This window comes from Gymnodraco acuticeps, unplaced genomic scaffold, assembly GCF_902827175.1.
Source record: "Gymnodraco acuticeps unplaced genomic scaffold, fGymAcu1.1, whole genome shotgun sequence".
In the NCBI taxonomy this organism is placed as follows: Eukaryota; Metazoa; Chordata; class Actinopteri; order Perciformes; family Bathydraconidae; genus Gymnodraco; species Gymnodraco acuticeps.
Window position 1 is genome coordinate 301,813 of NW_022991584.1, and position 26,855 is coordinate 328,667.

Genomic DNA, 26,855 nt, shown 5'->3' on the forward strand with positions numbered 1-26,855 from the left:
CATTCAGCCAATCAGCATCGCCATTCTGGGTAATACCGGAGTTTTGTCCAATCAGAGAGCACTAGGGGGGCGTGGACGAATTCCACACTGTGTTTACTTCCTTCAATATTTCCAACACGGCAGTCAGAGGACAAGAAGCAGAAGCTGAAGAGACAACAAATAAAGCAGTCGCTAAAGGTTTGTTTTGCCTTTTTGCAAAAATGTTCAGCTCTGTTATATTGTAGTTGAGATTATTGATGTTCTTCCTCTCGTAAATATACGCGTTGAACCGACTGACAGCTTGTCTTCCCATTGTTTTTGCGATAAACGACTTGGGCAGCGTTTGCTAATGCTGTTATTTTTTAAATACTCAAATTAAATGCGTGTTTTTCGTTGTCAGGTGTGTTTTTTAAGCAATTTGGCTTATTATGCCATTTTGCATACCAGTGTTTACCCTTATTTATCGTGATAACATACTAAATACTGTAGCATTTATAAATCCAATGGCACTCATGTTGGTAGTTGTTGTCAAGCTTCATATAAACCATAACAGGTGGTGGTAGACTGCAGAGTGATTATTTTTGCACGAATGACAGGCTTTAATAATAAGATTCTTTATTCAGCCACGGAATTATATGGTTCCAAGGGGCTCTTTTCTTTTCTTCTATTCCCAGGGATTGTGTCCATAGAGCTTTCTTCACACAGAACATTTTGCTAAACTAATTTGAACAAAAACACATTTTGCATATAATTTAAATATGGGAATTGAATGTGTGCAACATAAATATAATTTGGGAAAATTAATAATTGAACCCATAGAAATCAGAAAATAACAAAATATATGTTATGCAGTGACAACATTTCTCAATTAGGTACTACGTTTCTTTTTTCTTTGCTACCATAGACCTAGAGCATTAAGATACATTCTGCCTCTTCTTCTGTGTTTGAAGTTGCAGCAACCATCTCTGCTCACTTCCCCCCGGCTAAAATGCCTTACCTGGGCAAGGACTGGAGGTCACCTGGATGGAGCTGGAAAAAGACAGATGATGGCTGGAAAAGGATTATCTTCTATGGACATGAGTTGGAAGATGACAACAAAGAAATAGACTTGAAAGCGTAAGGTTCATTTTATATTCACATTTATTTGTGTTGGTATCATTACTCGCTCACCTTAGTCATCTATCTGGCCTTAATAACAGTGTCATACCTCAATGGTGATGGAGTCAGTCAGTGCTCTATCAGGTTACATACACATTTTACTGACTGCATAATATATGATTTGAAGATTAATTAGATCCTCAGTAAACAAATGCAACTTGATTTAAGTATAAAACTATTTTTTTCTCTAAAGTCCTCAGCACCCCGATGCTTTCAATGCACTGCCTAGAACGTAGTATACACATGGACATGGATTATTTACTTTTAGAGATATCATATCTTGATGATAAGACCATAATGAGTCAAATGTGCTGCCCTTCAAAGTAATGAGTCTGAGTCAAATGTAATTGAAAACTATTAAATTAGTGAGTTTTGTCTGATTTTATAACAGTAGAACACAGTTCTTTGGATACCAATTTGATTACAGAATGTAATATGTAATATATGTTAACATTATGATTTTAACCATGAAAGTAGGTAAAAAGTTTACAATTATTTCATTCTGATGACACAAAATATGCATAAGGAGTGCAACACTTTTCCTGACTTTCAAGTTTACTTCCACTGATGAGCACCTTGATCATAACCCATGGTGCGGGTTACTTCTTGAGTCGTTTTTTTATTTTATTGATTTTAACAAAATCATCCAGCCCTCTGCTTTATAGTAATATGTCGCAGAGCCTCACATTTAGCTTTATTGAATGACACTAAGGACAACTGTACTGTCAAAAGAACTGAGCGGTATTCAGAGCACAGCATGTAATCAGATATAATCAAAGAAAGTATTTACTATTGTATTTATGTTAGAATATCATTGTACCCTCCCCTCCATCCATCCATCTTCTCCCGCTTATCCGTGGTCGGGTCGCGGGTGTAGCAGTTCCAACAGAGAGCCCCACACTTTATTTTCCCTGGCCACATCAACCAGCTCTGACTGGGGGATCCCAAGGCGCTCCCAGGCCAGCGAAGAGATATAATCCCTCCACCTGGTTCTAGGTCTACCCCTTGGTCTCTTCCCAGCTGGACGTGCCTGGAACACCTCCCTAGGGAGGCGCCCAGGTGGCATCCTAACTAGGTGCCCGAACCACCTCAACTGGCTCCTTTCGACGCGAAGGAGGAGCGGTTCAACTCCGAGTCCCTCCCGGATGACCGAACTTCTCACCTTATCCCTAAGGGAGACACCAGCCACCCTGCGGAGAAAACCCATCTCGACCGCTTGTATCCGCGATCTTGTTCTTTCGGTCATGAAATCCTTGATGACCATAGGTGAGGGTAGGAACGAAAATGGCCCGGTAGACAGAGAGCTTTGCCTTCTGGCTCAGCTCCCTTTTCGTCACAACGGTGCAGTAAAGCGACTGCAGTACCGCTCCCGCTGCTCCGATTCTCCGGCCCATCTCACGCTCCATTGTTCCCTCACTCGAGAACAAGACCCCGAGATACTTGAACTCCTTCACTTGGGGTAAGGACTCATTCACTACTTGGAGTGGACAGTCCATCGGTTTCCTGCTGAGAACCATGGCCTCAGATTTGGAGGTGCTGATCCTCATCCCAGCTGCTTCACACTCGGTTGCGAACCGATTCAGTGAGTGCTGAAGGTCGCAGACCGATGAAGCCATTAGAACCACATCATCTGCAAAAAGCAGTGGTGCAATCCTTAGTCCACCGAACTGCAGACCCTCTCCCCCACGACTACGCCTCGAAATCCGATCCATGTATATTACAAACAGGATTGGTGACAAAGCGCAGCCCTGGCGGAGGCCAACCGTCACCGGAAATGGGTCCGACTTACTGCAGAGGACCCGGACACAGCTCTCGCTTTGGGAGTACAGAGATTGGATAGCCCTGAGTAGAGACCCCCTCACCCCATACTCCCGCAGCACCTCCCACAGTAACTCCCTGGGAACTCGGTCATACGCCTTCTCCAAGTCTACAAAACACATGTAGACCGGATAAGCGTACTCCCAGGTCCCCTCCAGGATCCTTGCGAGAGTAAAAAGCTGATCTATCGTTCCACGACCAGGACGGAATCTGCATTGTTCCTCCTCAATCTGAGGTTCGACAATCGGCCTGACCCTCCTTTCGAGTACCTTAGAGTAAACTTTCCCGGGGAGGCTGAGTAGTGTGATGCCTCTGTAATTGGCACACACCCTCTGATCCCCCTTTTTGAAAAGGGGAACCACCACCCCGGTCTGCCACTCCTTCGGTTCTGTTTCCGACTTCCACGCAACGTTGATGAGACGTGTCAACCATGACAGTCCCTCAACACCCAGAGCCTTCAGCATTTCTGGGCGGATCTTATCCACCCCCGGGGCTTTGTCGGACAGTTTTCCAGAACAACTTTAGTGCCGCCCGAAAGTCCTTTTCCATGTCTTCTCCGAACTTCTCCCACACCCGCTGCTTTGCCTCAGCCACGGCTCAGGCTGCTGCCCTTCGGGCCTGTCGGTACCTTGCAACTGCCTCGGGTGTCCCCCGGGATAACAAATCCCTGAAGGCCTCCTTCTTCAGTCGGTCGTCAAAGCGGTGCTTAGTCCCACCGGGTGCAGTGAAGGACAGCACAGCCGGGTATCCGATGCCGAACGGGATTAATTTACTTAAAGGAATACTCCACTTCGAAAAGGATTATTTGTATATCAATTATTCACCTGTGTTGCCTTAAATTCTTGAAGAAAATCTAGTATTTTTGAATACTACGAAAATACATGTATTTTGAAGTTCTAACAAGTAAAATTGTACAAGTTAAAGAAGTAAAATAACTAACAATCAAATAAAAAGCACAAAAAATAAGTTTAAGTCACAAGTTTGTTGTTTAGGCAGGTGTGTTTCTGTGTGTGTGTGTGTGTGTGTGTGTGTGTGTGTGTGTGTGTGTGTGTGTGTGTGTGTGTGTGTGTGGTGTGTGTGTGTGTGTGTGTGTGTGTGTGTGTGTGTGTGTGTGTGTGTGTGTGTGTTGTGTGTGTGTGTGTGTGTGTGTGTGTGTGTGTGTGTGTGTGTGTGTGTGTGTGTGTGTGTGTGTGTGTGTGTGTGTGTGTGTGTGTGTGTGTGTGTGTGTGTGTGTGTGTGTGTGTGTGTGTGTGTGTGTGTGTGTGTGTGTGTGTGTGTGGTGTGTGTGTGTGTGTGTGTGTGTGTGTGTGTGTGTGTGTGTGTGTGTGTGTGTGTGTGTGTGTGTGTGTGTGTGTGTGTGTGTGTGTGTGTGTGTGTGTGTGTGTGTGTGTGTTGTGTGTGTGTGGGGTTGTTTTACCTTAGTTTGAATTTGCAGTGTTTAGCAGGTTTAGCAATATAATCTATCCAGTACACAAGCAAGTAAACAGCGAGCAGGATGTTGCTGTCCTGCTGGTGCTGAGGGGGTTAAAAGTGGGTGACATCTCCCTCAAGTCAGTGCTGCCTCTTCTATGGATCAATCATTTACAGTACCTCACAGTGCCACGTTAGCTTGTCAGCAGTCTTTTCACTAAACAGACACCATCAGACAATAGATAATGACATCATCCGTCCACATTGGCCGCTCTCCAAATGCAGCCTCGCTCAAAAGGCCAGTGACATCATGCAGCAGAGGTGCAGACACACATAAGAAAGAAAGGCAATATGATGGCCACTGGCATGGTACGCTGTGTACCAGAAGTAATTCATCATAATGTATCTCTTCATGTCAACAAAACTCTTACATCTAGTGTCATTATCATGTGCAAAATTACACGTTATTACTTTTTGAATGTCATTATCAATACTACTTTCAATACCATACGCAATACTACTTTTCTATTTTACTTCAATTATCTCACTGTGTATCTTTCTTTTACCTTTATTATTTTAGGCATGGTGTTAGTATTACTTCTTGTTCACTTAATATTTGTACTCTTATATTTCATTCTTATGTTCCTATGTGTCTGATCAGGCACAATCATTTAATTGAAGAATTAATACGTTTAATTAATAATAAAAAAATCTTATCTCTCATCTTTAACACTCAAGAAAATGTGTAGGCTAGTATTTGGCTCTTACTTTTCTATCAATCTCCGTGACAGATTATTTTATCTGACAAGTTAGGAAATGCCTTGATTGTTAAGTCATCTTGCTTGAAATAAATGTAACTTGAATGCCTCTATTTTAAAGTGAGTAAGCGAAGTATAACAGCTTCATTTCAGCCACATATTTGTTTTCTTCCCTGTTGACTTCCTACATAGCCCTCAGCCTTTTTAGCTATGTATTTCAGAATATAGTTTAAATATCCACAAATCCCTCTGAACATTCCTGCTGCTGTGTAATGTCTTTTATTGGCTCTGTGGAGGCCGATGCTCTGCGTGCCACCTGTGTTAAAAAGTCAGGCTATTATTGCATTCCTCACTTGTAATGCACAAAAGGATTACTGTGGAGACCATTCACCCCGATCTGTTGTCTTCACAGTCGGACAATCAAAGCCTTGCCTTCTCTTATGCCGGAGGGAAAAATGTATTCGTTTTTAAATCCAAATGCATGTGTATTGAAATCGCCCAGTTTGTGAGTCATCATTTTTGGTAAAGTACATATTTTCTCCATCGTTTGAGAGCCACAAAGAGAACACATAACCCTTGAATTCTCACTATAACAAAAACCCTTTAATCCAGGGACTTTTGTGGGGCCCAAATCATCCCAGTTTAGAATTTGTAAATAATAAAACAATAATTAATAACATGTTAAAGTTATGATTTCCCAGTATAGTCAGCTGACCTGTATGTTTTGCTGCCCGAGTTAGAAGTGTTGCCAGTTGGGTGCTGAACTTCAGCCAATGGATTATTAATGCCTGGAGAGTCAATCACCAGTCAGTGAACCCTTTGATCTGTCAAAGGTCATTAGAGAATGTCTATTAACAGAGGAATAGATCTTAGTACAGCTTTATTACATTTAATTTACCCGTATAAGAAGACAATCGTGCAAGTTTTCAGAGATATAGCACTCTGAACAGAGATATAGTTTGTTTAAGACCTCGGGAAACACCTAAAGACTCTGCTTTAGAAATGTGTTTGTATTACCAAAGGCATAGCGAGCAAATAAACTACAAACACATGTGATTTAATAGATCATATGATGATGTAGGACATCCAGATATGTATTTTTTTAACATTTGAGAGCAAGGAGGAGTGGACGTCGAGGAAGATGGCTGCTTAAGTTCGTGGCTCCGGCGCCATCACCATTTATTTTGCTTAAATATCCCACTATCAGTGATACTTTTTATCTCAATCACGAGTTATTAGTCCCAATAGTCATCTGTTACATTTAAACATGCCGAATACTAAAAAAACTCCGAAAACCGTAGTTAATGCAACTCAACAACACCTGGTTCTCAAGGTTAATGCTAGCTCGAAGCCTGCGAATGTTCTACCGGACATGTCGGTGTTGAACTCAGCTGCTACTGAGCCTACCAACACCGCGATTCTCGAGCTTCTTCAAAAGCTATCTGAGGACCAAACAAAGCACTTTACTGACCTTCGGAAATAACTATCGGAAACGCGGAGAGCCGTTGTTGCTGTTGAGGAGAAGTTTCAAGAGTGTGAAGTTTCAGCTACGTAGACCATAGTTTTTGGACTGCCTTTTTCTTTCTACATTTATTTGTTTCATTCTTTTATTATGCACTGACCAAATGTAGACCGGTAAGTCTTTCTCTTGTAATCCTAGCCAAGCATAATTTGTCCTGTGTGTATGTGTGGGCTGCGTGTGTGGTTGTCGCGCTGGCGGTGTGTTTGTGGCATAGGTTTGTGGGTGTCTATTATGTATGGAATGCCCAAAGTGCCATAATTACGCATCCGTGCTCGCGGGAGTATGGTTGGCGTGGCCTGTGTTTGTGCCTATATACGCGGGATGGAGTTAAGAGTGTACGGACGCTGATGTGTATAGGCTTGGTGGGAGAGTGCTGGTGCGAGTGTATGCGTGTGGGTGTTGGGCAGGCTGTATGGCTGGGCGTATATCGACATTCCATGTCAAAGTGGTACAAACTATTATCTTGTTGTATCTCTTTTTTTGTTTATTTCACATGCTCTTACGTTACTTGGCCACAAAATGTTCTCTTGATTATTTGATGTTGTGATGGATCTTTTGCATGTGTTCTGATGACTCACTACGCTGACGCGTTGCTCAGCTGTTCGTTAGATCATTGTCTAGCAATTAACAGATATCACCTGATCTAATGGTTGATGATGGTGCTGCCCCTCTTAGGCAGTTAGAGTTCCCAGATTTGAGTTATTTGTCCAGTTAGGGACTTATCAGGAATGTCGAGGAGGGACATATCTCCTCACTTTTCTTGGGTTGTTTTTGAGTTTGTTTATGTATTATGTTTTTTCTTTTTTGGGGAAGGTTTTTTTTGGGATCCAGATCACCATATCCTGCTTGTTGAGGTGACTATACTTTATATTGTATTCTTACACTACTCTACTTATGACTAATCTCAATTTAATTTCCATTAATGCCAGGGGACTGAATATCCCACATAAAAGGACCACTATTTTAGGATTTTTGCATAAGAGAAATATTGACTTTGCCATGATACAGGAATCACATTTACTCATCAAGGATGCGGCCCGCTTTGCAAATAGGCTCTATCACCCTATTGTCTTTTCGTCTGCTCCTACGAAGACCAAGGGTGTGATGATAGTTTGTAGGCGCAAGCTGAAATTTGATCTGATCGGCTCTTGGACAGACAAAGAGAGGAGACTGGCCATTGCCAAGATTCGTCTGGACGGGCAGAATATAGCATTGATTTCTGCCTATGCTCCCAACACTTTTGAGGCTGGCTTTTATGACCAATTAACCAAAACTCTACGGGATCTCACAGGCTTTCGTCTGGTTATGGGCGCAGATTTCAATGCAGTATGGGATAGCAACATGGATAGAATGGGTGGGGCAGAGAGTAGAGACCAACGTCTCGCTTCTGATGCGTTACGCCGGTGGGCGGCCCAAACAAATATGATAGACATCTGGCGTGTGATGAATCCCTCCATAAAAGATTACTCTTTTTTCTCAGGTAGACATAAATCCCTTTTTAGGATAGATTTTCTCTTTGCGTCCAAAGATCTATTTCATAATGTTCGGAAGGCTTTCTATATACCAGTTACATGGACTGATCACAAACCCATCTACTGTTCTGTCACACTTAGGGCTGTCCACACTAGAGCTCCCAGATGGCGTTTTAACTCCTCACTGGTGCGTGACGAAACATACAAGTCTCAGTTTGAGACTCACCTCCGTGAGTGTTTGGGGTTCAACAAGGGGTCAGTGTCTGACCCGAGATTTTTGTGGGAGGCAACAAAGGGCTTTATTAGAAGCAACACCACTCTGTACGTATCCACCTGAAACAAGGAACGTGCAGCTAAATTGTAAGCATTAGAACTAAAGTATGCTGCTCTCGATGCTAACTTACAACACCATTACAGCGATTATGTTGCTCTCCAAAAAGACCTGATCAAAAAAGAAATTAATTCTCTCCTCAGGCGCCGTTCAGAATTTCTTATGCACAGAACCAGACAGACTTACTACTTCCACTCCGCCAGACCTAGCCACCTGCTGGCCTTGAGGCTTCGGACCAATGAACATTTTGCTGATATTTTCAGTGTTAAATCTATAGATGGCCCTGTTCTAACCGATCCCAAGAGCGTGAACACCACCTTTGTTTCTTTCTACAAGGATCTGTACAGTTCGGAGAGTGGCTTTGTCCAATCTGAATGCGATGATTTTTAAAATAATATCCAAATGAAGTCTCTTTCTGTCAGCGACTCTGAAAATAGAAATCTGGAACGCGCTGTAGCGTCACAACTTAAGCATCATCTTTCTGCTAATAACCTCTATGAAACTTTTCAATCCGGATTCCGCTCAAACCACAGTACCGAAACTGCACTCCTCAAAATTACAAATGACCTTCTCCTCTACTCCGATGCTGGTAACCTCAACATCCTCATCCTCCTTGACCTCAGCGCTGCCTTCGACACCATCAATCACTCCATCCTCCTCACCCGTCTTGAAACCACCTTCAACATCACCGGCACTGCCCTCTCTTGGTTCACTTCATACCTCTCTGACAGAAACCAGTTCATATACATCAATAACTGCAAATCCCCCACCGCTCCTCTCCCCCAAGGTGTTCCTCAAGGTGCAGTTCTCGGCCCCCTCCTCTTCATCCTTTACCTGCTTCCCCTTGGTCACATAATCCGCCGTCATGGACTTCAATTCCACTGCTTTGCCGACGACATCCAGCTTCTCATCTCCACCAAGTCCATCTCCACTGCTACCCACTCCATTCTGACAAACTGCATCACTGAAATAAAATCCTGGCTCCAACTTAACTTCCTGAAACTCAACTGCGATAAATCTGAAATAATAATCATTGGACAAAACAAGCTCACCACACCTATCCATAACTTCACCCTCAACATAGACGGCTTCCCTGTTCAAACCTCCCCTCACATCCGGAATCTAGGGATCATATTTTACTTTAAGATAAATTGGCAGAAATCTGCTTTGATGCCACTTAACCAGGCAATGATCCATGCACCTGTCCCTCCATCTATCCCAGTTGTCAAAACTTTTACATACCTGGGGATAGACGTTTTTCCTTCGATTCAGATAATAGTTAAACATAACTATGGTAACACGCTTTATAAAATAATTTCTGATTTGGATAGATGGTCTTCATTGCCTAATTTACTTCGCAGCCGTGTATCAATAATCAAGATGAACATTCTACCCAGAGTTCATTTTTTTAGTTCAATGCTACCTCTTCCTCCACCAACTCAGTACTGGAGCAAGCTACAGACAGCTGTGACGAAATTTGTATGGCAAGGCAAACGCCCACGCATCAAGCTCTCTACAATGCAGCGGGAAAGACAGGCCGGGGGTTTGTCTCTCCCAAATTTTAAACACTATTATTGGGCCTTCACGCTTAGACCCTTATTAACCTGGCTCCAGTCTGAGACATCAGTGTCATGGCGGGCCCTGGAAGAGAGTCTAGTGCATCCTTACACCCTTCAAGATCTCTTGTATTCAAGCATTCCTATTGCGCAGTGTCGTTGCAGGTTCGGCCCCATTGTATCACAATTGCTGTCTGTCTGGAGAGCGGTAGAGAAACTATGTGGCTGCAATGCCAGATTGTTGATTGGTGGCCATCCCATTCAGTTTCCTCAGTGGAAAATGAGAGGGGTTCATATACTGGGGAACGTCTATGGAGATGAAGGTCTGCGTTCGTTTCAGGAGCTGTGTACAGAATTTGATTTACCTCGTTCCTCCTTTTTCTTTTATTTACAGTTGAGGTCGGCTTTAAGGGCTAGCGGTGTTCCATTGCAAAGTCCTCTATCACCACACCCGCTGCATAACATTCTACACTCCACTAGAGGTACAAGTGGCCTTGTCTCCAAACTTTACTGGTTCATTTGACAACACACTTATGGCGCGTTTCCACTGCAGCGGGGTAGCCCCGTTTAAGCGTCCCTAAGCGTCCTCGCTCTGGCCTCGGGCTGCCTCGCTGGCCGGCCCAGGCCGTGGCGCATTTCCATTACAGTTTAGGACCTGGGGTAGCAACGCAGTGTAGGCGGGGCGATCGGCTTTGTTTTTGTTCACATTTCGAGTTGTTCCGTCGAGCTCCCGCTGGATTTGATCATCCCCAATGAGATGTAGGAACGTCGTCACCTCCTCGGTCGACCACGGTGTGCTTTTCTTAGAAGTAGCCATTTTTGTAGCTCCTCCGTTTACAAAATGCTGTGTATAAAAATGCTGCAAGCTTGCTTCTAGATATATATGCGACGCTAGGGATGAACTCGCGCGCAATCTTGTGACGATTCTCTCTGACCAATCAGCAGTCGAGAGTGTTGACGTCACTAGTTCAGCCCTGGCCCTGGTCTGAGGGAACCACGATTTTATGAGGCCGGAAAAAGAGGGAAAAAGTACCCGCTGGCCGGAACTAGGCTATATGGAAACGCCACCAAAAACCGGCCTGGACGGTTAAGGACGCTTAAACGGGGCTACCCGCTGCAGTGGAAACGCGCCATTAGACCCCTGGCGTTAGAGGCGATATGGAGGGCCGATGTCCCAGATCTGGATCCAGAGTTTGATTGGGATGAAGTCTGGTCCAATATACTAATAGCTTCTAGGAATCCTGACCACCAACACATACATTATAATTTCACTCATAGAGTTTACCTTACACCTAGGAAGCTTTGTTTAATGAAAAATAATTGCTGATCCAAATTGCACTCTATGTGACGTAGAGGCTATTGGTACTTATATACATATGTTCTGGGAATGTCCGCCAGTGGCCAGATTCTGGGAGATGGTTGCTTCTAACCTTTCGGCGATATTTGAGACCAACGTGCCTCATTCACCTGTTACACTTATCCTAAACGACCTGTCCAACCTGGGTTTAACCCTGATCAAAAGGCGAGAACTATTAGCCGGGCTTACAGCAGCAAAACAATTAGTTGCGACTGGAAGCCTCCCCATTCCCTCTCACGTAAGGTCTGGGTTCTAACATATCTAGACATATCGTATCTAGAAGTATCGACAGCCCGGGTACATAGGGCAAAGGAGTCAACAATAGAGATGTGGACTTCGCTCATTGTGAACCTCAAGAGCATATTAGGATAACTATCTAATGGGGATGGTGATCTGGATGGGTGGGGGGTGGGTGGGTGGGTTAGGGACGTCACTGGGTTTTGTTTCTTTCTTTAGTTTTGTGCTGTTTTTGTACTGTATTGCATTTTATGTTATTGATTGTACCATTTGTTTAATAAATAAAAAATTTGATCACAAAAAAAAAATTTGAGAGCAAAGGTTGAATGTAAATGAACACTTAAAATTACAGGTTCATTTTAATTCAATGAAAACGGAAAGTAATTAGGACAAACCTCACAAATACACACCTATGTATAGTCTGTATCCAGTATATTAACATGCTCTCACATGTCACATGCTTACATTTGAGTTTCTGTTAGAACTGAGCCACTTCATGTCAACCATGTCAATTTAAGTTAAATTGAGGTCAGCTGCCAAAATGTTAAGATCCCCGGGTGCCGTAATGGCAGCCCACTGCTCCTAACACTAGGATGGGTCAAATGCAGAGAAACAGTTTTGTTACATAGTACCTGTACTACGTAATGACAATAAGTTGAATCTTCAATCTTCTTGCTCAAGGGCACCTCGGCAGTGGCCTTGGAGGTGAACTGGCACCTCTCCAGCTACCAGCTCACTCCATATTATTTGTTTTGGTCCGATCGGGACGTGAACCAGCAACCCTACAGACTGAGCCACTGCCGCCCTAAACCTGTCCTGACCTGACCCGCTCCAGATTTACCGTCTTAAAGCCCAACCAGGGGTGTCGTCCAAGAGCATTGTAGTTATGTTTCTCTTTCTTTATGGTTAATACTTTCTTTACTCACCCCTCTAAATCTTAAACACAGAAAACCCATCCACCCACACAACAACACGTACTCCTTAATCTTGGGTTTTTTCATGTTTCAATTGTTTATTTTCTTGCTGGTCACTTGTATTGTACTATATAAAAAAGAGATGGATTATTATTTCAAACTTGTATATGTCCTGGCCCTTTTCACCACAAAATACTGCAGCTCTTGAACTGTGTACGTTATACATACAGTATAATGCCATGGCAGTGACATTCAGGACATCAGGAAAGAGTCACTTGCTCCAGGCTTATCTTATTGTTCTCGTTGGTTTTGTACATTGTATTACAGTTGCGCTGGTCACACTCTAATGCAAATTCTTCCCATGCCTTCTGTGTCCAACAGGCTCTGCAGTGACAACAAAGAGAATGTGTTTGTTGGGGAAGTGTGTGAGCTCGCCACCGCAAAGAGGAAAAAGGACCTCTACAACAATAACACCAAATCTCAGTGTGAGTTTCAGCAACACAGAATCACTCTTTTGGCTTCATGTGTTTTTAAAAATATAAAACAATCAGGGAAGCACAAGCTATAATTTCACAATTTAAAGGTGCTTGTACTCCACTGGAGGACTTCTAGTTTGTGGTATTTCACTTATATTACCCTATTTTTAACATATTTAATTAAATTATGCTTTGCAGGTTAAGATCTTTACATACAAAGGATATGATGGACAGGAGGCGTGTGGTGTAGTGGGTTGTGCATTGGTGTTGGGATCAGGGGGTCACAGGTTCAAACCCACTGCAGTCAGCATGTCGTTGTGTCCCTGGGCAAGACACTTCACCCCAAATTGCTCCTGTGGGGATTTTCCACAGTATTGAGTATGTAAGTCGCTTTGGATATAAGCGTCTAACAAGTGACATGTAATGATGGCCGCATAAAATATGAAGCATTGTAGTCATAATTGTCAATAAACCCTTCTGTAAGATCATTAGGACTGAAACATTGCTTTTTGGTGGGAAACACTTAAAGGTGGGGTAGGTAATTTTGGAGAAACCAGCTCGAGTGCGCTAGAATTTGAAAATACACAACCGGAAAAAATCTGCCACTTCCTTACAGAGCCCCTCCTCCAACACACACGAATGCGCACATGACCAATGAGGGCACGAGATAAGTTTGTGCACAGATGGAAAGCTGACAGGCAGGTAGGCCATCCAGTTATTTTAGCCGGGCCGGCTAAAATGATTGGTCGTGCTTTTTACAGTACTACAGCTTCCACAGATGATATTTTTTTATGGATTTTTGTCAAAGCTCTTCAGATATTCATTGCTATCGGGATGTTAAGAGCATTCCATGGAATATAACAACAAGTGTATCTCGAGCCGGTTTCTCAAACTTACCTACCCCACCTTTAATGTAAATAAAATAAATAAACATTGATTGATTGATGTAACTAAAACTTTTGTTTGATTATAAGAAAAAAAATTATGACTTTAAACAACATCTGACCTGAAGAACTTCCTGACTTCTGCTTAAACAGGTTTTTAACTTGCAATGAGGTAGAAAGCTACAAAGACAACAAAAGGTGACTTTATTGCCTTTGCTTCCCCTAAAGGCGATTCTTAGACTGGAGCCACACAAGAACGGTAACGCAAACGAACCAAAATCGTTATCAAAAAAGTCTACCGTCCACACGCAATAGGCACCAGAAACGTGTCCTTCCACACGAGACCGCTCGACCCTCTGGAGACGCTGTAGTACATATGCCGGGCCTGTAAGTGGCGCTGTACTTCCGCCACAAAATACACCAAAAGCAGCGAAGAAGACTTCCGAGCATGGTTTCCATGGTTGCCCTTCTGTTTATTCTCCGCGATGGATTTAGCAGCAGAGGTGGGGAGAGGCAGGGCTCTTTTTCTCCGTCAGCAGCAGCTGATCTCTGATCTCTCTCTTCTGTCCGATTAGACTTCACTCACGTTTATGTCCATAATGATCAGATCTAGCTAGTTCTAGCTTATGATATGACTGCCTGAGTGTCAAAGGACACCTAAACAATAAGCGACATTTTGATCGGTGATTTTTAGATTTCGGCTAAAGGAAACTCTGCCGTGCGGGGGGGTCTGCTGGAGGCACCTGCTGGGTGCACTGTCCTGTGAGATACCGGGACCTGGCTCGAAACACTCGGAAAACTGTTGTTGTTGCTGTTGGCGAAACACATCAGCAATGACACGGGTGACACGGGGGTGAGCAAGAGAGGCGGGGCTATTGCGTCATCGTTATCAGAAAATGATCGTATAGGGCGTAGACACGGAGCCGTTTGGCCCCCCAAAGCGTTTCGTCCGCAGATCTACCCACCTTGGGACCCGTTATCGTTATCTGCGGCTGCGTTTCCCTTTCGGCCTCGTGTGGCCGAACCGTCTATATCAGTGGTTCCCAACCTTTTTTCCCAAGAGCCCCCCCCAAATGACTTGGAAGTTGCGCCCAAGGCAACAGCGACAAAAAGCAACAACACAAGGGGGGGGGGGGAAACAGCGGTAATTAAAGTTTAAAAGTCTCAAAAATGCTACAACTACTGTCACAAACTAGATGAATGTGAAGTATTTTGTTAAAGGAGGATGAAAGCGTAATTAAAGGTGGGGTAGTTAAGTTTGAGAAACCGGCTCGAGATACACTTTTTGTTATATTCCATGGAATGCTCTTAACATCCCGATAGCAATGAATATCTTAAGTGCTTTGACAAAAAATCCATAAAAAAATGTCATCTGTGGAAGCCGTAATCCAATCCGTTTAGCCGGGCCGGCTAAACGGATTGGATTGCCGCCCTGTCTGTCAGCCTTCCATCTCGTGCACGCACAAATGTATCTCGTGCCCTCATTGGGCGTGCCGTCATTGGGCGTGCATTGCAGCAGTACTTCAATGACTCGCCAGCAACAGGCGGCCACTTTCACCAGTCTGCTGACGTCATGTGCGCGTTCATGTGTGTTGGAGGAGGTGCTCTGTAAGGAAGTCTGAAGGAAGGGTCGGATTCTTTTCGGCTGTGTACTTTCAAATTTTAGTGCACTCGAGCCGGTTTCTGAAACTTACCTACCCCACCTTTAAGGAGCACTATTGGAGTGACTTTGATGGTTATTGGACTCAGGATTAATTCATTTGGATTCCTGCTGTATGAAGAAATTAAAGGACGGCGCGGAAGTGGAAACAATTCACAAAGGGATTAAACTGTTTAAAACACATGATAAGCCGGATTTTGCCGATGTGGATTCAAAAGTCGTAAATAATTTACAAAATGGAGGAGACCGATCTGATCGGAGCAAGTGTGACAAATAATCCAACTGAATCCGGCATGGACAATGACTATGTTTTTAAAAATGCACTTATCCAGAAAAGCCCGGTTTGGACACTTTACGGGCAGAAGAAACATTTCTATTAAAGAAAGAATTATACATTTCTGTCTTTTTATTCCTTTAATAGCTACTAACTTGAATTGTTATTCAAATGAATTATCAATTATTTTTTATATTTTATTGTAATGTAGAGATAAGGCTTTTAGTGACAATCATGTATTGCTTTGCTATGTAAAAAAAAAAAAAAAAAAAGTCTAAATATGATATTTGGCCTCAAATCATCTGAGGCCTGGCGCACCCCCTGCGATCTTTGGCGCGCCCCCCAGGTTGGGAACCACTGGTCTATATGATAGAGAACTGTAGCGGATACGACCGTTACCGTTCTCGTGTGGCTCCAGCCTTAGTTTTATTACTGAGAGTGTACAGGTGTGCAGAAGCTCTGTGAAGTGCTGCCTTTAGGTGACAGAGCAATTTAAACCAGTATTTGCCTGGTATGCAGGTTAACAGCTGTCCACTTTAGCTTAGGGCTGCAAATACAGCCTCAGTTCACTCTGTTCAGCTCAGCTTCAAAGAAGTCAGTCTGGTCAAATACCATTTCAGGTTGTTTGCTTTGTCCTTCCCCCCCCCCCTTGAAGAATTAGGCCACTGTTTGCACTCTCCTCCCCCAGTTTTTGACATGTTTATGTTTATTGTGGTTTCAATGGCTGGTCAGCTAAAAGGTTTAACATTGCAGCCCTGTGTCATTTTAATCATAAAGAACTGTAGAAGTTTGAATATGTTTAATAGCGTTAAAATGTCCTAAGATCCTTATATATATATACAAATGTTCTGCAATTTTTACACCCAAAGCACAAACAGAGGATTTACACAATAGTATCATAACAACATTAACAGTAACATCTATAATAACAACTATCAGAATACCTTATATATATCCCACAGAATCAGAATCTATCAAATCTGTTGTGATTGTATACCACATGTGGGGAGGTTATGATGTCAATTGTTTGTTTTTTGAAAGGTTTTGAGTCAATAAGATGACAGAATGTAAGATTAGCTATATTGGTGTTTATGGTGAAATATTTGCTGCAAAGCTATTGGATTGGATTGCATTCAATTTCAAAGGGAGTTATAATACTATGTCCACCTCAAATAAAAGTATGTACATTTCCCCCCAAACAAAAAATGCTGTTTGAAAGGATCAATAATGTGTTTGTTATTTCCCGTTGTCCAGTTGTTTTCACAGATAAATGGATATATGTGCAGAAAGGCAGCACGAAAGAGGTGAATGCTGCAGCTGTTACCAGAACGATTCCCATGAAGCCGTATTATTTTCAAATAAACTAATATTTAATCAAAAAGAAACATTTGTGTTTTTAATATTCAACACACAGCGACATGGATACTGCACGCTTGGTGAAGCCCTCAACCGTCTCGACTTTTCCAGTGCCATTCAGGACTTAAGTAGATTCAACTATGTTGCAAAAGTGAGTAATGAAGATACGTGTTGATTTAAGAATCCTCTTGAAATTGTTGTTCCGTTGTTTGTTCTGGTGTGACATAAACAAACGACTCCTTCACTAAATGTCTTACTCTGTTTTTCTCCTATAGCTTTTCCAGCTTATAGCCAGGTCTCAGCTGCGCAATTTGAGTGGAGCTGCTCAGAAAAACTATTTTAATATACTGGAGAAGATTGTACGAAAGGGTAAGGAGATTTCAGGAATTGTTGTTGCCCACTAGCCTCTAATTTAAACTCTTGTTGCGGTTGTAAAAGTAACGACTTCTGTTTATTGACCTTATTATTATTGCACTGAATGCCTAACCCCAAAACCAGTTGAAACAGTGTGTGAAATGCATATGGGAGTCTAAAATACAGCAGTGTTAATTGAAAACGGTGGTTCTTTTAAAAGACATGTTTGTTTAGTGTATTTTTAATTTTAGGATACAAAAACAAGGTCTTTTGTGTCAATTTTCTGAAGGATTTTTTCTGTTTGTTTTTCTACTAGTTCTAGACGATCACTACAACCCGCGCCTTGTGAAGGATTTGCTGCAGGACCTGAGCTCGACACTGCACAGTCTGGCCATTCATGTCGGCAGGTGTGTCCTCGTGGGAAACGTCAACATCTGGTTGTGCAGACTAAAGACCATTCACGAATGGAAGCAGCAGCTCAACAACCTGCACATCCCTAAGGTAGAAGGTCACTGGTGTTTGTGTGTGTGTGGACGTGCACAGGTATGCATGCATGTGTGAATTCCATTGTGTGTAGGAAATCTAAACACCTCAACTCGCCTCTTAGTGAAGTAGGTTTGCATCCTTTATATTTATATATTAATAGGTGAGAAACATTAAATATGGAAGGGGAAGTGTTGACAATAATCTTTAACTAGAAGACTTCATGCTCAACTTTGTATGAATGGCATCATTCTAGTGGATTGCTGTACAATCCAGCTTTGAATTTGAATTGTTATTTGTCTCCCCAGCAAATTTGCAATGGCGTGTCATTCAAAGAATTGCCGCTACACACGCAAAACAACATCCTCTGCAAGTTATCTGATGCCTGTGACATCATTAACCTGGGACAGGCCACGCCTACTCTGCAGAGCCTCAGTGAGAGCAGCATTCTGTGGAAGAAACTCTGCCACTTCCACTTCTCAGACAAACAGGTGAGAGAAAAACATATTTAGTTTAATCAGCAATGCACAAGGAGAAATTAAGGCTAAATGCGGGATTTTTAAAATGATTTTAAAGGGGATAGGCTATAAACTTACAATAATAATTTATGGTCAAGCATCCAAAGATATGGCTGCCAAATAGTTCACCTTTTGACCACTAGAGGGCAGAATAGCCACAGTTTTCTCACATTGATCTGTCTCACTCTCATTCCCTCATAAACACACAAAAACACACATCATATAACACATACTCAGGGTTGGTCTGGTTGAGAAATTGTCCTAAATAATATGTGATTTCACTTGTCCCATTTATAATAACATCACTGTCTATTGTGTTTTAATTTATTTGTTTGTGTGTTTCCTTCCACTCACATGCAGTTCTGTAAGAATTTGGTCCTATCCAAAAGTGATCATGTGGACTGGAAGCTGATGTATTTCACCTTGAGGAAACATTATCCAATGAGGGAGCAGTACGGCGACACCCTGCACTTCTGCAAACACTGTAGCATCCTCTTCTGGCAGGTAAACCAGAAGATAACACACACTTAAAACCAAATGGGGGGCATATAGGAACCACCATAGCTAAAACTCTTTAAATAAATTACAAGCTTTACATACGTAGGAGGGAAACTTTAAAACTAGGTAACAATAAGGTCAATCCAAGTGTAACTGATTAGTTTAGCTTTTGCTTTTTGCCTTTCAGTGTTTGAACAGTAAATGAAGGCAAAACCGAGACATTTATCACAGACCTGCCACCCCTTAAATTATACATGGATGACATGTGGATCAAATCAAGTATCACGTTTATACCAGAGCACATTGTATTTCCTTTGCCAAAGAGACATAACATCCACCATTCTCAAAAACACCTTGTTGCAATCACGCAGTCTCCCTCACGCTGATACGTGTCTTTAGCATGCTGTGAGAAAGGTGTTCCAATAGTAATTGAAACCACATTTTTTTTACACATTTATCCATATTACAGTTCAAATTTGACTTCCTGTAAAAAGAAAAAAAGATGATTTCCCAGGCAGCCATTAGCTCACCTTTGAAATCCGACTCTATTGAAAAGTCACAAGTGGACAAAGAAATCATCCCATTTCAAAACAATATTCTCGATATTCAGCAGGGATTAATGATTCACATACTGTATATAAGTGAACACATTATCACTGATAAGATAAGATAAAGTTGAGTGTCGTGTGGGAAAATGTGTCTTGGGCTTCAAGCCTCTGCATTACACAACATTATTGCTACTTTTTCTTTTTAACATTTATATTTTATTAAACATTTTCAAAAGACAAAAACACACGGACAAGGACATGGCTCACACACATCACAAGTAGGACAGGACATAACATGAAGGGTGGGGGGCAGGGAGATTACAGTGTCAGTTACATTTGATGTATGCATATGGCGTTTTATTTATACATGATTTGCTTCATAATATAGGTATACTTCATTATTGCTATTTAATGTTACAATACAATAAATATATAATACAAAATATACAAAGCATGTATATTATAAATGTATACACTCTTGCATAAACATGCATACATTTACATGTTAAGTAGTTATTTAACATAAAAGATAATGGTGATGATGATGGTTATCCTTGTTGTCTATAAATGTAATTAAAATCTCATGTGCTAATGCATACTGTACTTAGCTGTCAGTGGTAACAAATAATAATAATAATTATAATTCCTTACATTTATTATAGCGCTTTTTCCAGATGCTCAAAGCGCTTTACAAATACACATTACACATATCATACATGCAATGGTCACCAATACATTTTAAAAAACACTCACTGTTTGCCCTCACTGACACATTTGATAAGACGTTTAACCACGTGTAAGACAGAGTTTGAGTTATCAATCGGGGAAGATTGGCATCTCCCCAGACTAATGGTACCTGGATTCAAAATGCAGCATTTCCTTATATATCTCCCCCCCCTACTTGTGATTATCTACCACACAGAGTCTTGTTTTCCTCCCTGGCTGGGTCCCTGTACTGTTTAACCTCTTCCCTCTCCTTGCTTGTCTCCTTCCTTTCTGGCTCCCCTTCTCCCTGACTCTTAAAGGATCGCCACCTGACTTTGTTATTAAAGGTACTTTTCTTCCCATCACGCCTTTCTGTTCTGTCAGCTGCTGGTTTGTCTCCGATCTGATGATAACTTGTCTTTTTTCCGTGTGTGTGTAGCTTTTGTCTTGTACTGTTCTCAGTTTACCTCGATGTCATCACGTTTTGCTCGAGTCGTGTTTAGCAAACAGTGCCGCTCTTTCCGCTGACTTTTAAATGGCCTGTAACCACATTCTTGAAGTTCATAAATTAATCTGAATGTTGAGTTAGCGTGTCTGAAAGTAAACTGTCAGTTGTCATTTAGTTTAACACAGATATTTATCTATGTGCATGCATACCAAGGTCCAGGATTAGACCACACCAGTAAATGAGTAAATCCATCACTAAATATGTGTAGAAGTCCTTCCATGTTCGTGGTATGTGCTGGTTGCTGTTTCTGCTGGTTCTGTCTCTCTTCTCTCTAACATGTTGTTGTCTGTCTTTTAGGACTGTGGCCATCCGTGCACAGCCATCGATCCGGACAGCTGCCTCATGCCCATTTCTCCGCAGCACTTTATCGAACTCTTCCAGTTCTAAACCCTCCATGTTTATCTTCAAGCGAAGCGTCCGCTTACTCTCTCCAAAACCGAGAGTGTGCACGAGACTCTTATGTCATTTACCGAAATACAAAGGGCTTAAACTGAAAGAGATTACTTGTTTATGTCTTCATTTCTTTACGCACAAGGGTTTCCACTAGAAAAAGGAAATATGAAATGTGTAATATTGGTGAAATATTCCTCCTGCTGCACAAATGTTTTGTCTAAAAAAATCTGTTCTTCATTGAGGAAAGACAAAATAAAATGTCAAAGATGTATATGTAAAAGGAGTTGTAGCATGTTTATGGTAGGTAAGTGGTGATATGTAATGTTTAAGAGTTTTTTTAAGTTGTCAACATTTACATTGAGGCAGACTAAGATGACTCGTGTTCATTGTTCGTTTAATGTGGTTAAACTGAGCTGCTTTTTACTCTGTACTGTTTTGGTGGTATTGTTGTGCAATAACTGAACGCATTTGTTTACATACTGTATGTTGTCCTCAGTGAATTCTTGTTGTGCTCTTTGTACATTGAAGGGACAATTATGTAAAACTCCATTAGCTAGACATGTTTTTACCGCGTACTTTTGCCAGAGAAAATGTTAAACATTATGAAAGAATTTTTTTTTTTTACTTTCTTCCAACTTTTGTAATCATTATTTAACGCGACAGGATTTAACTAGCTATAATTAAATATTTCTAAAAACATGTTTCTGATCATTTTATTATAAAGGGGCAGGGAATAATTTTTTACGATCTTCATTTAGTTTTAACTGTAGTTTCCACTCCATGGATATTAATGTTTTGCTACCTTAAAAAGCAATGCAAATAGTTTGTCATTGAAGCAATATTTCATGCTTAATAGTCTTTCTTTAATGCTGGAGATTCATTTTCTGTAAAGATGTAACAAAAGTATGTTTTTTTATGCGCAACTGGCTTTAAATGCCAAACAATTGGGACAGTTGTTTATGTTTTGGCCACTGTATCAGTAAAACCAGCTGTTCAATCAAGGGTTACATTTACTCCAGACTTCAATTTGTTGGATAAATTAGAGCCAGACACTCAGACTAGATCTTTATTCTGATGAGAAAGTGTGACCCAGTTGTAATGACTAAATACAGGATACAGGCATCTGTGGACCTGTATCTGTGAACAGTTTTGGCTGCATCAAAGTAGACTTCAGTATCAAACACATTCAGCAGACAGATTGAAACAAAGAGGAAAAGAAAAAAAAGCATAGACCAGTGGCGTGACCTCACCTAAAAAGAAATCATAATAAAAATGAAGACATTGTTTATGTCCTATCAAATATACATACAGCATTAGAGAACCCACTAGGTTTTTCTAATGTTAACATTGCACACACATACAAGCTTTTGGTTGCCAGGGATTGTAAATGGAAACCAGTTAGTGTCTCACTGGCTGATGCAGCACAAGATGAGCTGATGAGTTCAGCAGCTTTGTGCTCATGGTTCAGTTCAAATTTACAGCAAACACATGATGTCATTCTATTGATACAAGGCACTTTCCAGGTACATGGACTCACTGCTTTTCTAAGAAACCAGCATACACAAAGTTTGGCTTTAATCTGGTCATCGTTACACTTTTCTATAAATAATATTCAGCATTGGATTTAAACATGACACTGGGATTGTCTTTGAGTTATTCCTAGACGATACAAATATAACAGAACTTCAAATGTCCTTTTCCACGCCAACTTTGGTTTACTACAATGTTATGTATGCATGTCTCTTAATAAACTTGCTTCCTCTCCTTACTTTCAAACACACATTCACACCAATATTCCAGATTCAAAGTATTTTATACACAGATTGCACAGATTTTAAGCCCATATTTATGTTTATATTTAGGCTCAAGACTTACATTCTTCACACAGATACTGTAACTGCAAAGACAGAAAGGAAGTGAAAAAGTCTTCAGTAGCAGGTTAGCATATTCTTCATTAATTCTCTACCTATGTCAGCCACAATAATCATACAAAAAGGCCAGTGGATATCACAGTTAAATGGTCCAGTACTTTAAGGCTTTAATGTGCTGTATTTTATGTCAGTAATTCAAAAGTGGCACCATTGATAAAAGTGACCTATTTTGTATTCAAGAAAGTCAAAGCTTAAAAAATAAGCAAACGTCATGTGTTGTGTTCATGGCTATACAACAACATCTCAATACCAGTTGACATCGGTTTCATCCAGAACTCAAATATAATGTGGCTCCTATTTAAACCCCTCCCAAGCACTTTCTGACACAATCCCTCTGCTCATCCTGCTGATGCCGGCCAGCTTGACTTTGGCACGGTCTGTCCACCTGATGGCAGCTGTTGAATCCTTGGAGTCCGACAGATTAGCATAGCGGGAGGAGTCCTCCTCGAGGCCCCGGCCCGCCCAGGAGGCCAGCTCCAACGGGAGGCCCAGAGAGTCGGGGAAGGACACCGGAGAGTCCCCTTCCTGGCTCTTGTCTTCTGGAACGTCATCGGTCACAGTCTCAGTTAAGTTCTCCAGCTGAGGCGGCTCCCAACACTCCATCTTCTCCAGTTTTTTTGTTGGGGAGATCTGCCTCATTGTCATGGTAACGCTCTCCCAGAAACAGTGGCCCTTCTCTGGCTTGTCCTTCTTTTCCTTCTCCTTCTCATCATCCTTATTTTTCTTGTGAGACCTTAAGAAAAACAAAAGAGAGAGGAGCATAACGTTAGAAAGAGGATGTTGCACAACATTCGAAGCCCTGGGAGGCAAATATGAAACAAAAACAAATCTGGTTTTGTCTCCTTTTTTTGTGACTCAACACCAGGTGGGAGAAAAATGTGAGGATAATCTTCCGAAGTTTTTTTTTTTTTTGTCAAGATCATTTAGGGAAAAAAAAATGTTGTGTATTGTTTCAAATGTGTTGATATATTTATAAAAATTGAATAGGCAATACAAAGGAATATAGTTACACGATGTTTGATTCCTGTAAGGGTAGAGTGTTTAGGTCCTGTAAAAAATTATAACAGGGTTTAAAACTTTTAAAAGTATAGGTCTACCTGCCAGAGTTATTAGTCTTTATTTACTTGTTAATGCTTGTGATTGATTAGTCATGCCTGCGGAGGTCAGTGGAAGTAGCTGATGGCCACAAAGTGAAGCTGGCAGAGAGGCATCTTTATTATATCACAACTTTTCAGGTATGAATAAGTATTTATGCTGAATTAGAATATGTGGATAAAATGCTTGTGTTTTAAGATCATTTACAACTTGTAAAAAAATATCAAAGCAACCTCAAAGGTTATCCTGGCAAAAAAAACACAGGAGAAAACATTTTAGATAAGACTTAAAATATTGATCTCCAGATAATTGTATCACTTGAATCTCAGGGCTTCTGTTTGACCGCTTACATCTATAGTATGAATTCGACCAACTGGGTGGGGTACTACATCGTTACACTGGAGAATGGAACTTTCCCCAGCGAGCCATTATAAAGGAATTCCCGGTTGTTTGTCACATCGGCTGGTTAATTAAGGTTTTCCTCTTCATGTATTTCTACTTCCTCAAGTGGTCTGAAAGTTAATATCTGCTGGCGAAGACAATTATTTCTCACATTCAAACATACAACCATATCAAATGGGTTGATTGGAGTTGATTAATACTGTATTTCCCCCTTATAGTTGAAATTGAAATGTTGTATTCTTTATTAGTTGGTGTTGCTGCTATATCACAACACACTGATGCAATTCCTACATACATGTATGCATTACCTTGTGATGAATACATGTCAATACACTGTGGACACATGGGGTGACATGTTAATGTGTGTGTAAACTCACCCTCTGCGGTCGGCAAGTTGAACTCCTGTCAACAAGAAGTGCTCGTCGTCTTTGGAGGAAATCTTCTTCTCCTTCCTCTCTTTCTTGGACATGATCTTCTTCACCTTGGCCTCCTGACAGAAACCGGCAGACGAAAGAGCATTTGATTTTCAATTACAGAGCTGAAAAGATTACCCGCATCTGTTGCATGTTAACTTGTTATCTCTGCTCCCTGTTTGTGTGTTTGTACTTTTCAAAGAGGCTGAAGTAAATTTCTCAGAAATTTAGAAAAGCGGCCTTATTTTCAGTTTGATGAATATGAGTTATTTTCAAATCCACTTCATTGGCTCTGAGCTAATACATGTTTTTCTCTGTCGAATCTAAATCATCCACGCATCTTTCATCATGCAACCTTCTTATTGTTGTTGTACAAAAACCTTAATAAATACAGGGAGCTTGAATGGCATTGACTTGGCAGAAACAAATGGCACATTCCAGTGGGAGACCCTCCACTCCCTCTGAAACTCCCCCGGTCTCCCCCATCACATCAGAATTCCTTGCTGCCCTTGCTGCTTTCCACCGAGCACAGATACCGCCCTCCTCAGCGAATATGGGGAAAAAAATTGGCTCGTGTGCTTGGGAAGAATTCCCAATGTCAACTGTCAAGGCCATAACGTTTACTCCTACTCTTATCCGTGCCTGCCTTCGCTTTACCGTAGTCAAAACATTCTCACAACTCAGAACAATATTTGATGGAAGCACCTGACCTTGGGACCTCTCAATTGCTTCTATTGTCTCTATATTATTACCTATTGAGAAAGTGGTCAATTCAAACAACACACAGGATGTGACAGCAACTACAACAAGCAAACAACTAGCTGGACATGAAAGCCGTCATCTCTCAAACCAAACAGGAACACGTACAGTCTGTTAGTTGCTACATGCTTCTCAAGCTCTACATTTCATCTAACACACACTGCTGAAGGTACTCCTAATCTCACTCAAGTTCTCTTTTCATATCCAAAGCTATGTGACATTTGATGGATTTGTAAGCACTTTGTACACCATGGTATTTCATTAGGAGACAGGCACTTTTGCTGATAAACGGAAAATGTAATCCTCATCTCACCTCAACATGAACATGCCAGAGGGCAAGAATGCAGTTTCTAGGAGTTAATTATCAAGGAAGATATGCTTAGATATTTCAACACCCGGGGTCTCTTTCTGTCTCTCTTCTCGCTCTGCTTCTTGTTTCCTATGTGCCGTCAGGTGTAAACTGTATCAGATTTGCTGTATTTCGAGTTTTGCAGTAACAAAATCCAGAGAAGCCAAAACAGATTGAGTGTATCAGTGTGTAGTGCATGAACAGTCTCTAAAATGCAGTTGTGTATATGCATGTGTGCACAGACACAGGCCTTCCTATTCACCGTTCTCTTCAGTGTTAACCTCCGGGCCTTAAGATCCAAAGCAGTTCAGTGCCCAGTAATCTGTCCGGCCACAAAGCAGGTAAACCAAGCAGCTCACTGAGGCTCGCTGTGTGGGGGAGCTTTACCTACAGCTCCACTCCTGGCAGAACAATAGAGCTCTTATTGGACCAAATTCCTCCATTCATACTCCAGAGAGGGAAGCTGGGAGATTAAAGAGTCATTTGAATTTGGAAATACTGCTAATTGTGGTTTTCAGACACAATACCGTTTTTTTTAGAGACAACAATCAGGCCTTTTTGAGATGACTTAAATGCCTCCGCTTGAGGTATAAGCAGCATGTACTTTTAATGGGTTCTGATCCATCTGAAGCTCTTGTTGCTTGATATATGTTTTACCATATTGGTCTGCCAATTTATAAGGGCCATTTTAGGTAAAACAAACAAATGTGGAGGCAGGTGGATTAGGGTATTTTCAA

General features: G+C 41.5%; 2 protein-coding genes across 4 annotated transcripts in view; one reads left to right on the forward strand and one right to left on the reverse strand.

Moving 5' to 3' along the window:
- On the forward strand, window positions 1-22,228 carry fbxo25 (F-box protein 25). 2 transcript variants are annotated; one of them, XM_034197735.1, is made up of 11 exons: window positions 1-177; window positions 930-1,095; window positions 12,894-12,997; window positions 17,061-17,110; window positions 17,221-17,313; window positions 17,438-17,531; window positions 17,833-18,017; window positions 18,308-18,490; window positions 18,878-19,021; window positions 20,589-20,615; window positions 21,074-22,228. In XM_034197735.1, exons 2-11 carry the CDS (start codon window positions 968-970, stop codon window positions 21,161-21,163), a joined length of 1,098 nt encoding a protein of 365 aa, XP_034053626.1. In that variant the 5' UTR covers window positions 1-177; window positions 930-967; the 3' UTR covers window positions 21,164-22,228. The 2 variants fall into 2 exon arrangements, with proteins under 2 accessions (XP_034053626.1, XP_034053627.1); XM_034197736.1 differs by lacking the exon at window positions 20,589-20,615 and having other exon boundaries at window positions 2-177; window positions 21,074-21,305.
- si:ch211-225h24.2 overlaps window positions 22,222-26,855 on the reverse strand; it is a 12,764-nt gene continuing 8,130 nt past the window's right edge. For both annotated transcript variants that reach the window (XM_034197739.1, XM_034197738.1), the window contains 2 exons: window positions 24,975-25,087; window positions 22,222-23,833 (listed from right to left, as the gene is read on the reverse strand). In XM_034197739.1, the coding sequence (XP_034053630.1) occupies window positions 23,395-23,833; window positions 24,975-25,087 (552 nt within the window). In that variant the 3' untranslated portion in view covers window positions 22,222-23,394. The remainder of the gene's footprint in view (window positions 23,834-24,974; window positions 25,088-26,855) is intronic.

Excerpts from the sequence above, each read along its gene's own strand:
- fbxo25 (XM_034197735.1), top strand. The coding sequence starts at position 968 with ATGCCTTACCTGGGCAAGGACTGGAGGTCACCTGGATGGAGCTGGAAA. Across the intron at positions 1,096-12,893 it reads AAAGAAATAGACTTGAAAGC|GCTCTGCAGTGACAACAAAG; the intron begins GTAAGGTTCATT and ends TGTGTCCAACAG. Across the intron at positions 17,314-17,437 it reads GATTCAACTATGTTGCAAAA|CTTTTCCAGCTTATAGCCAG; the intron begins GTGAGTAATGAA and ends TTTCTCCTATAG.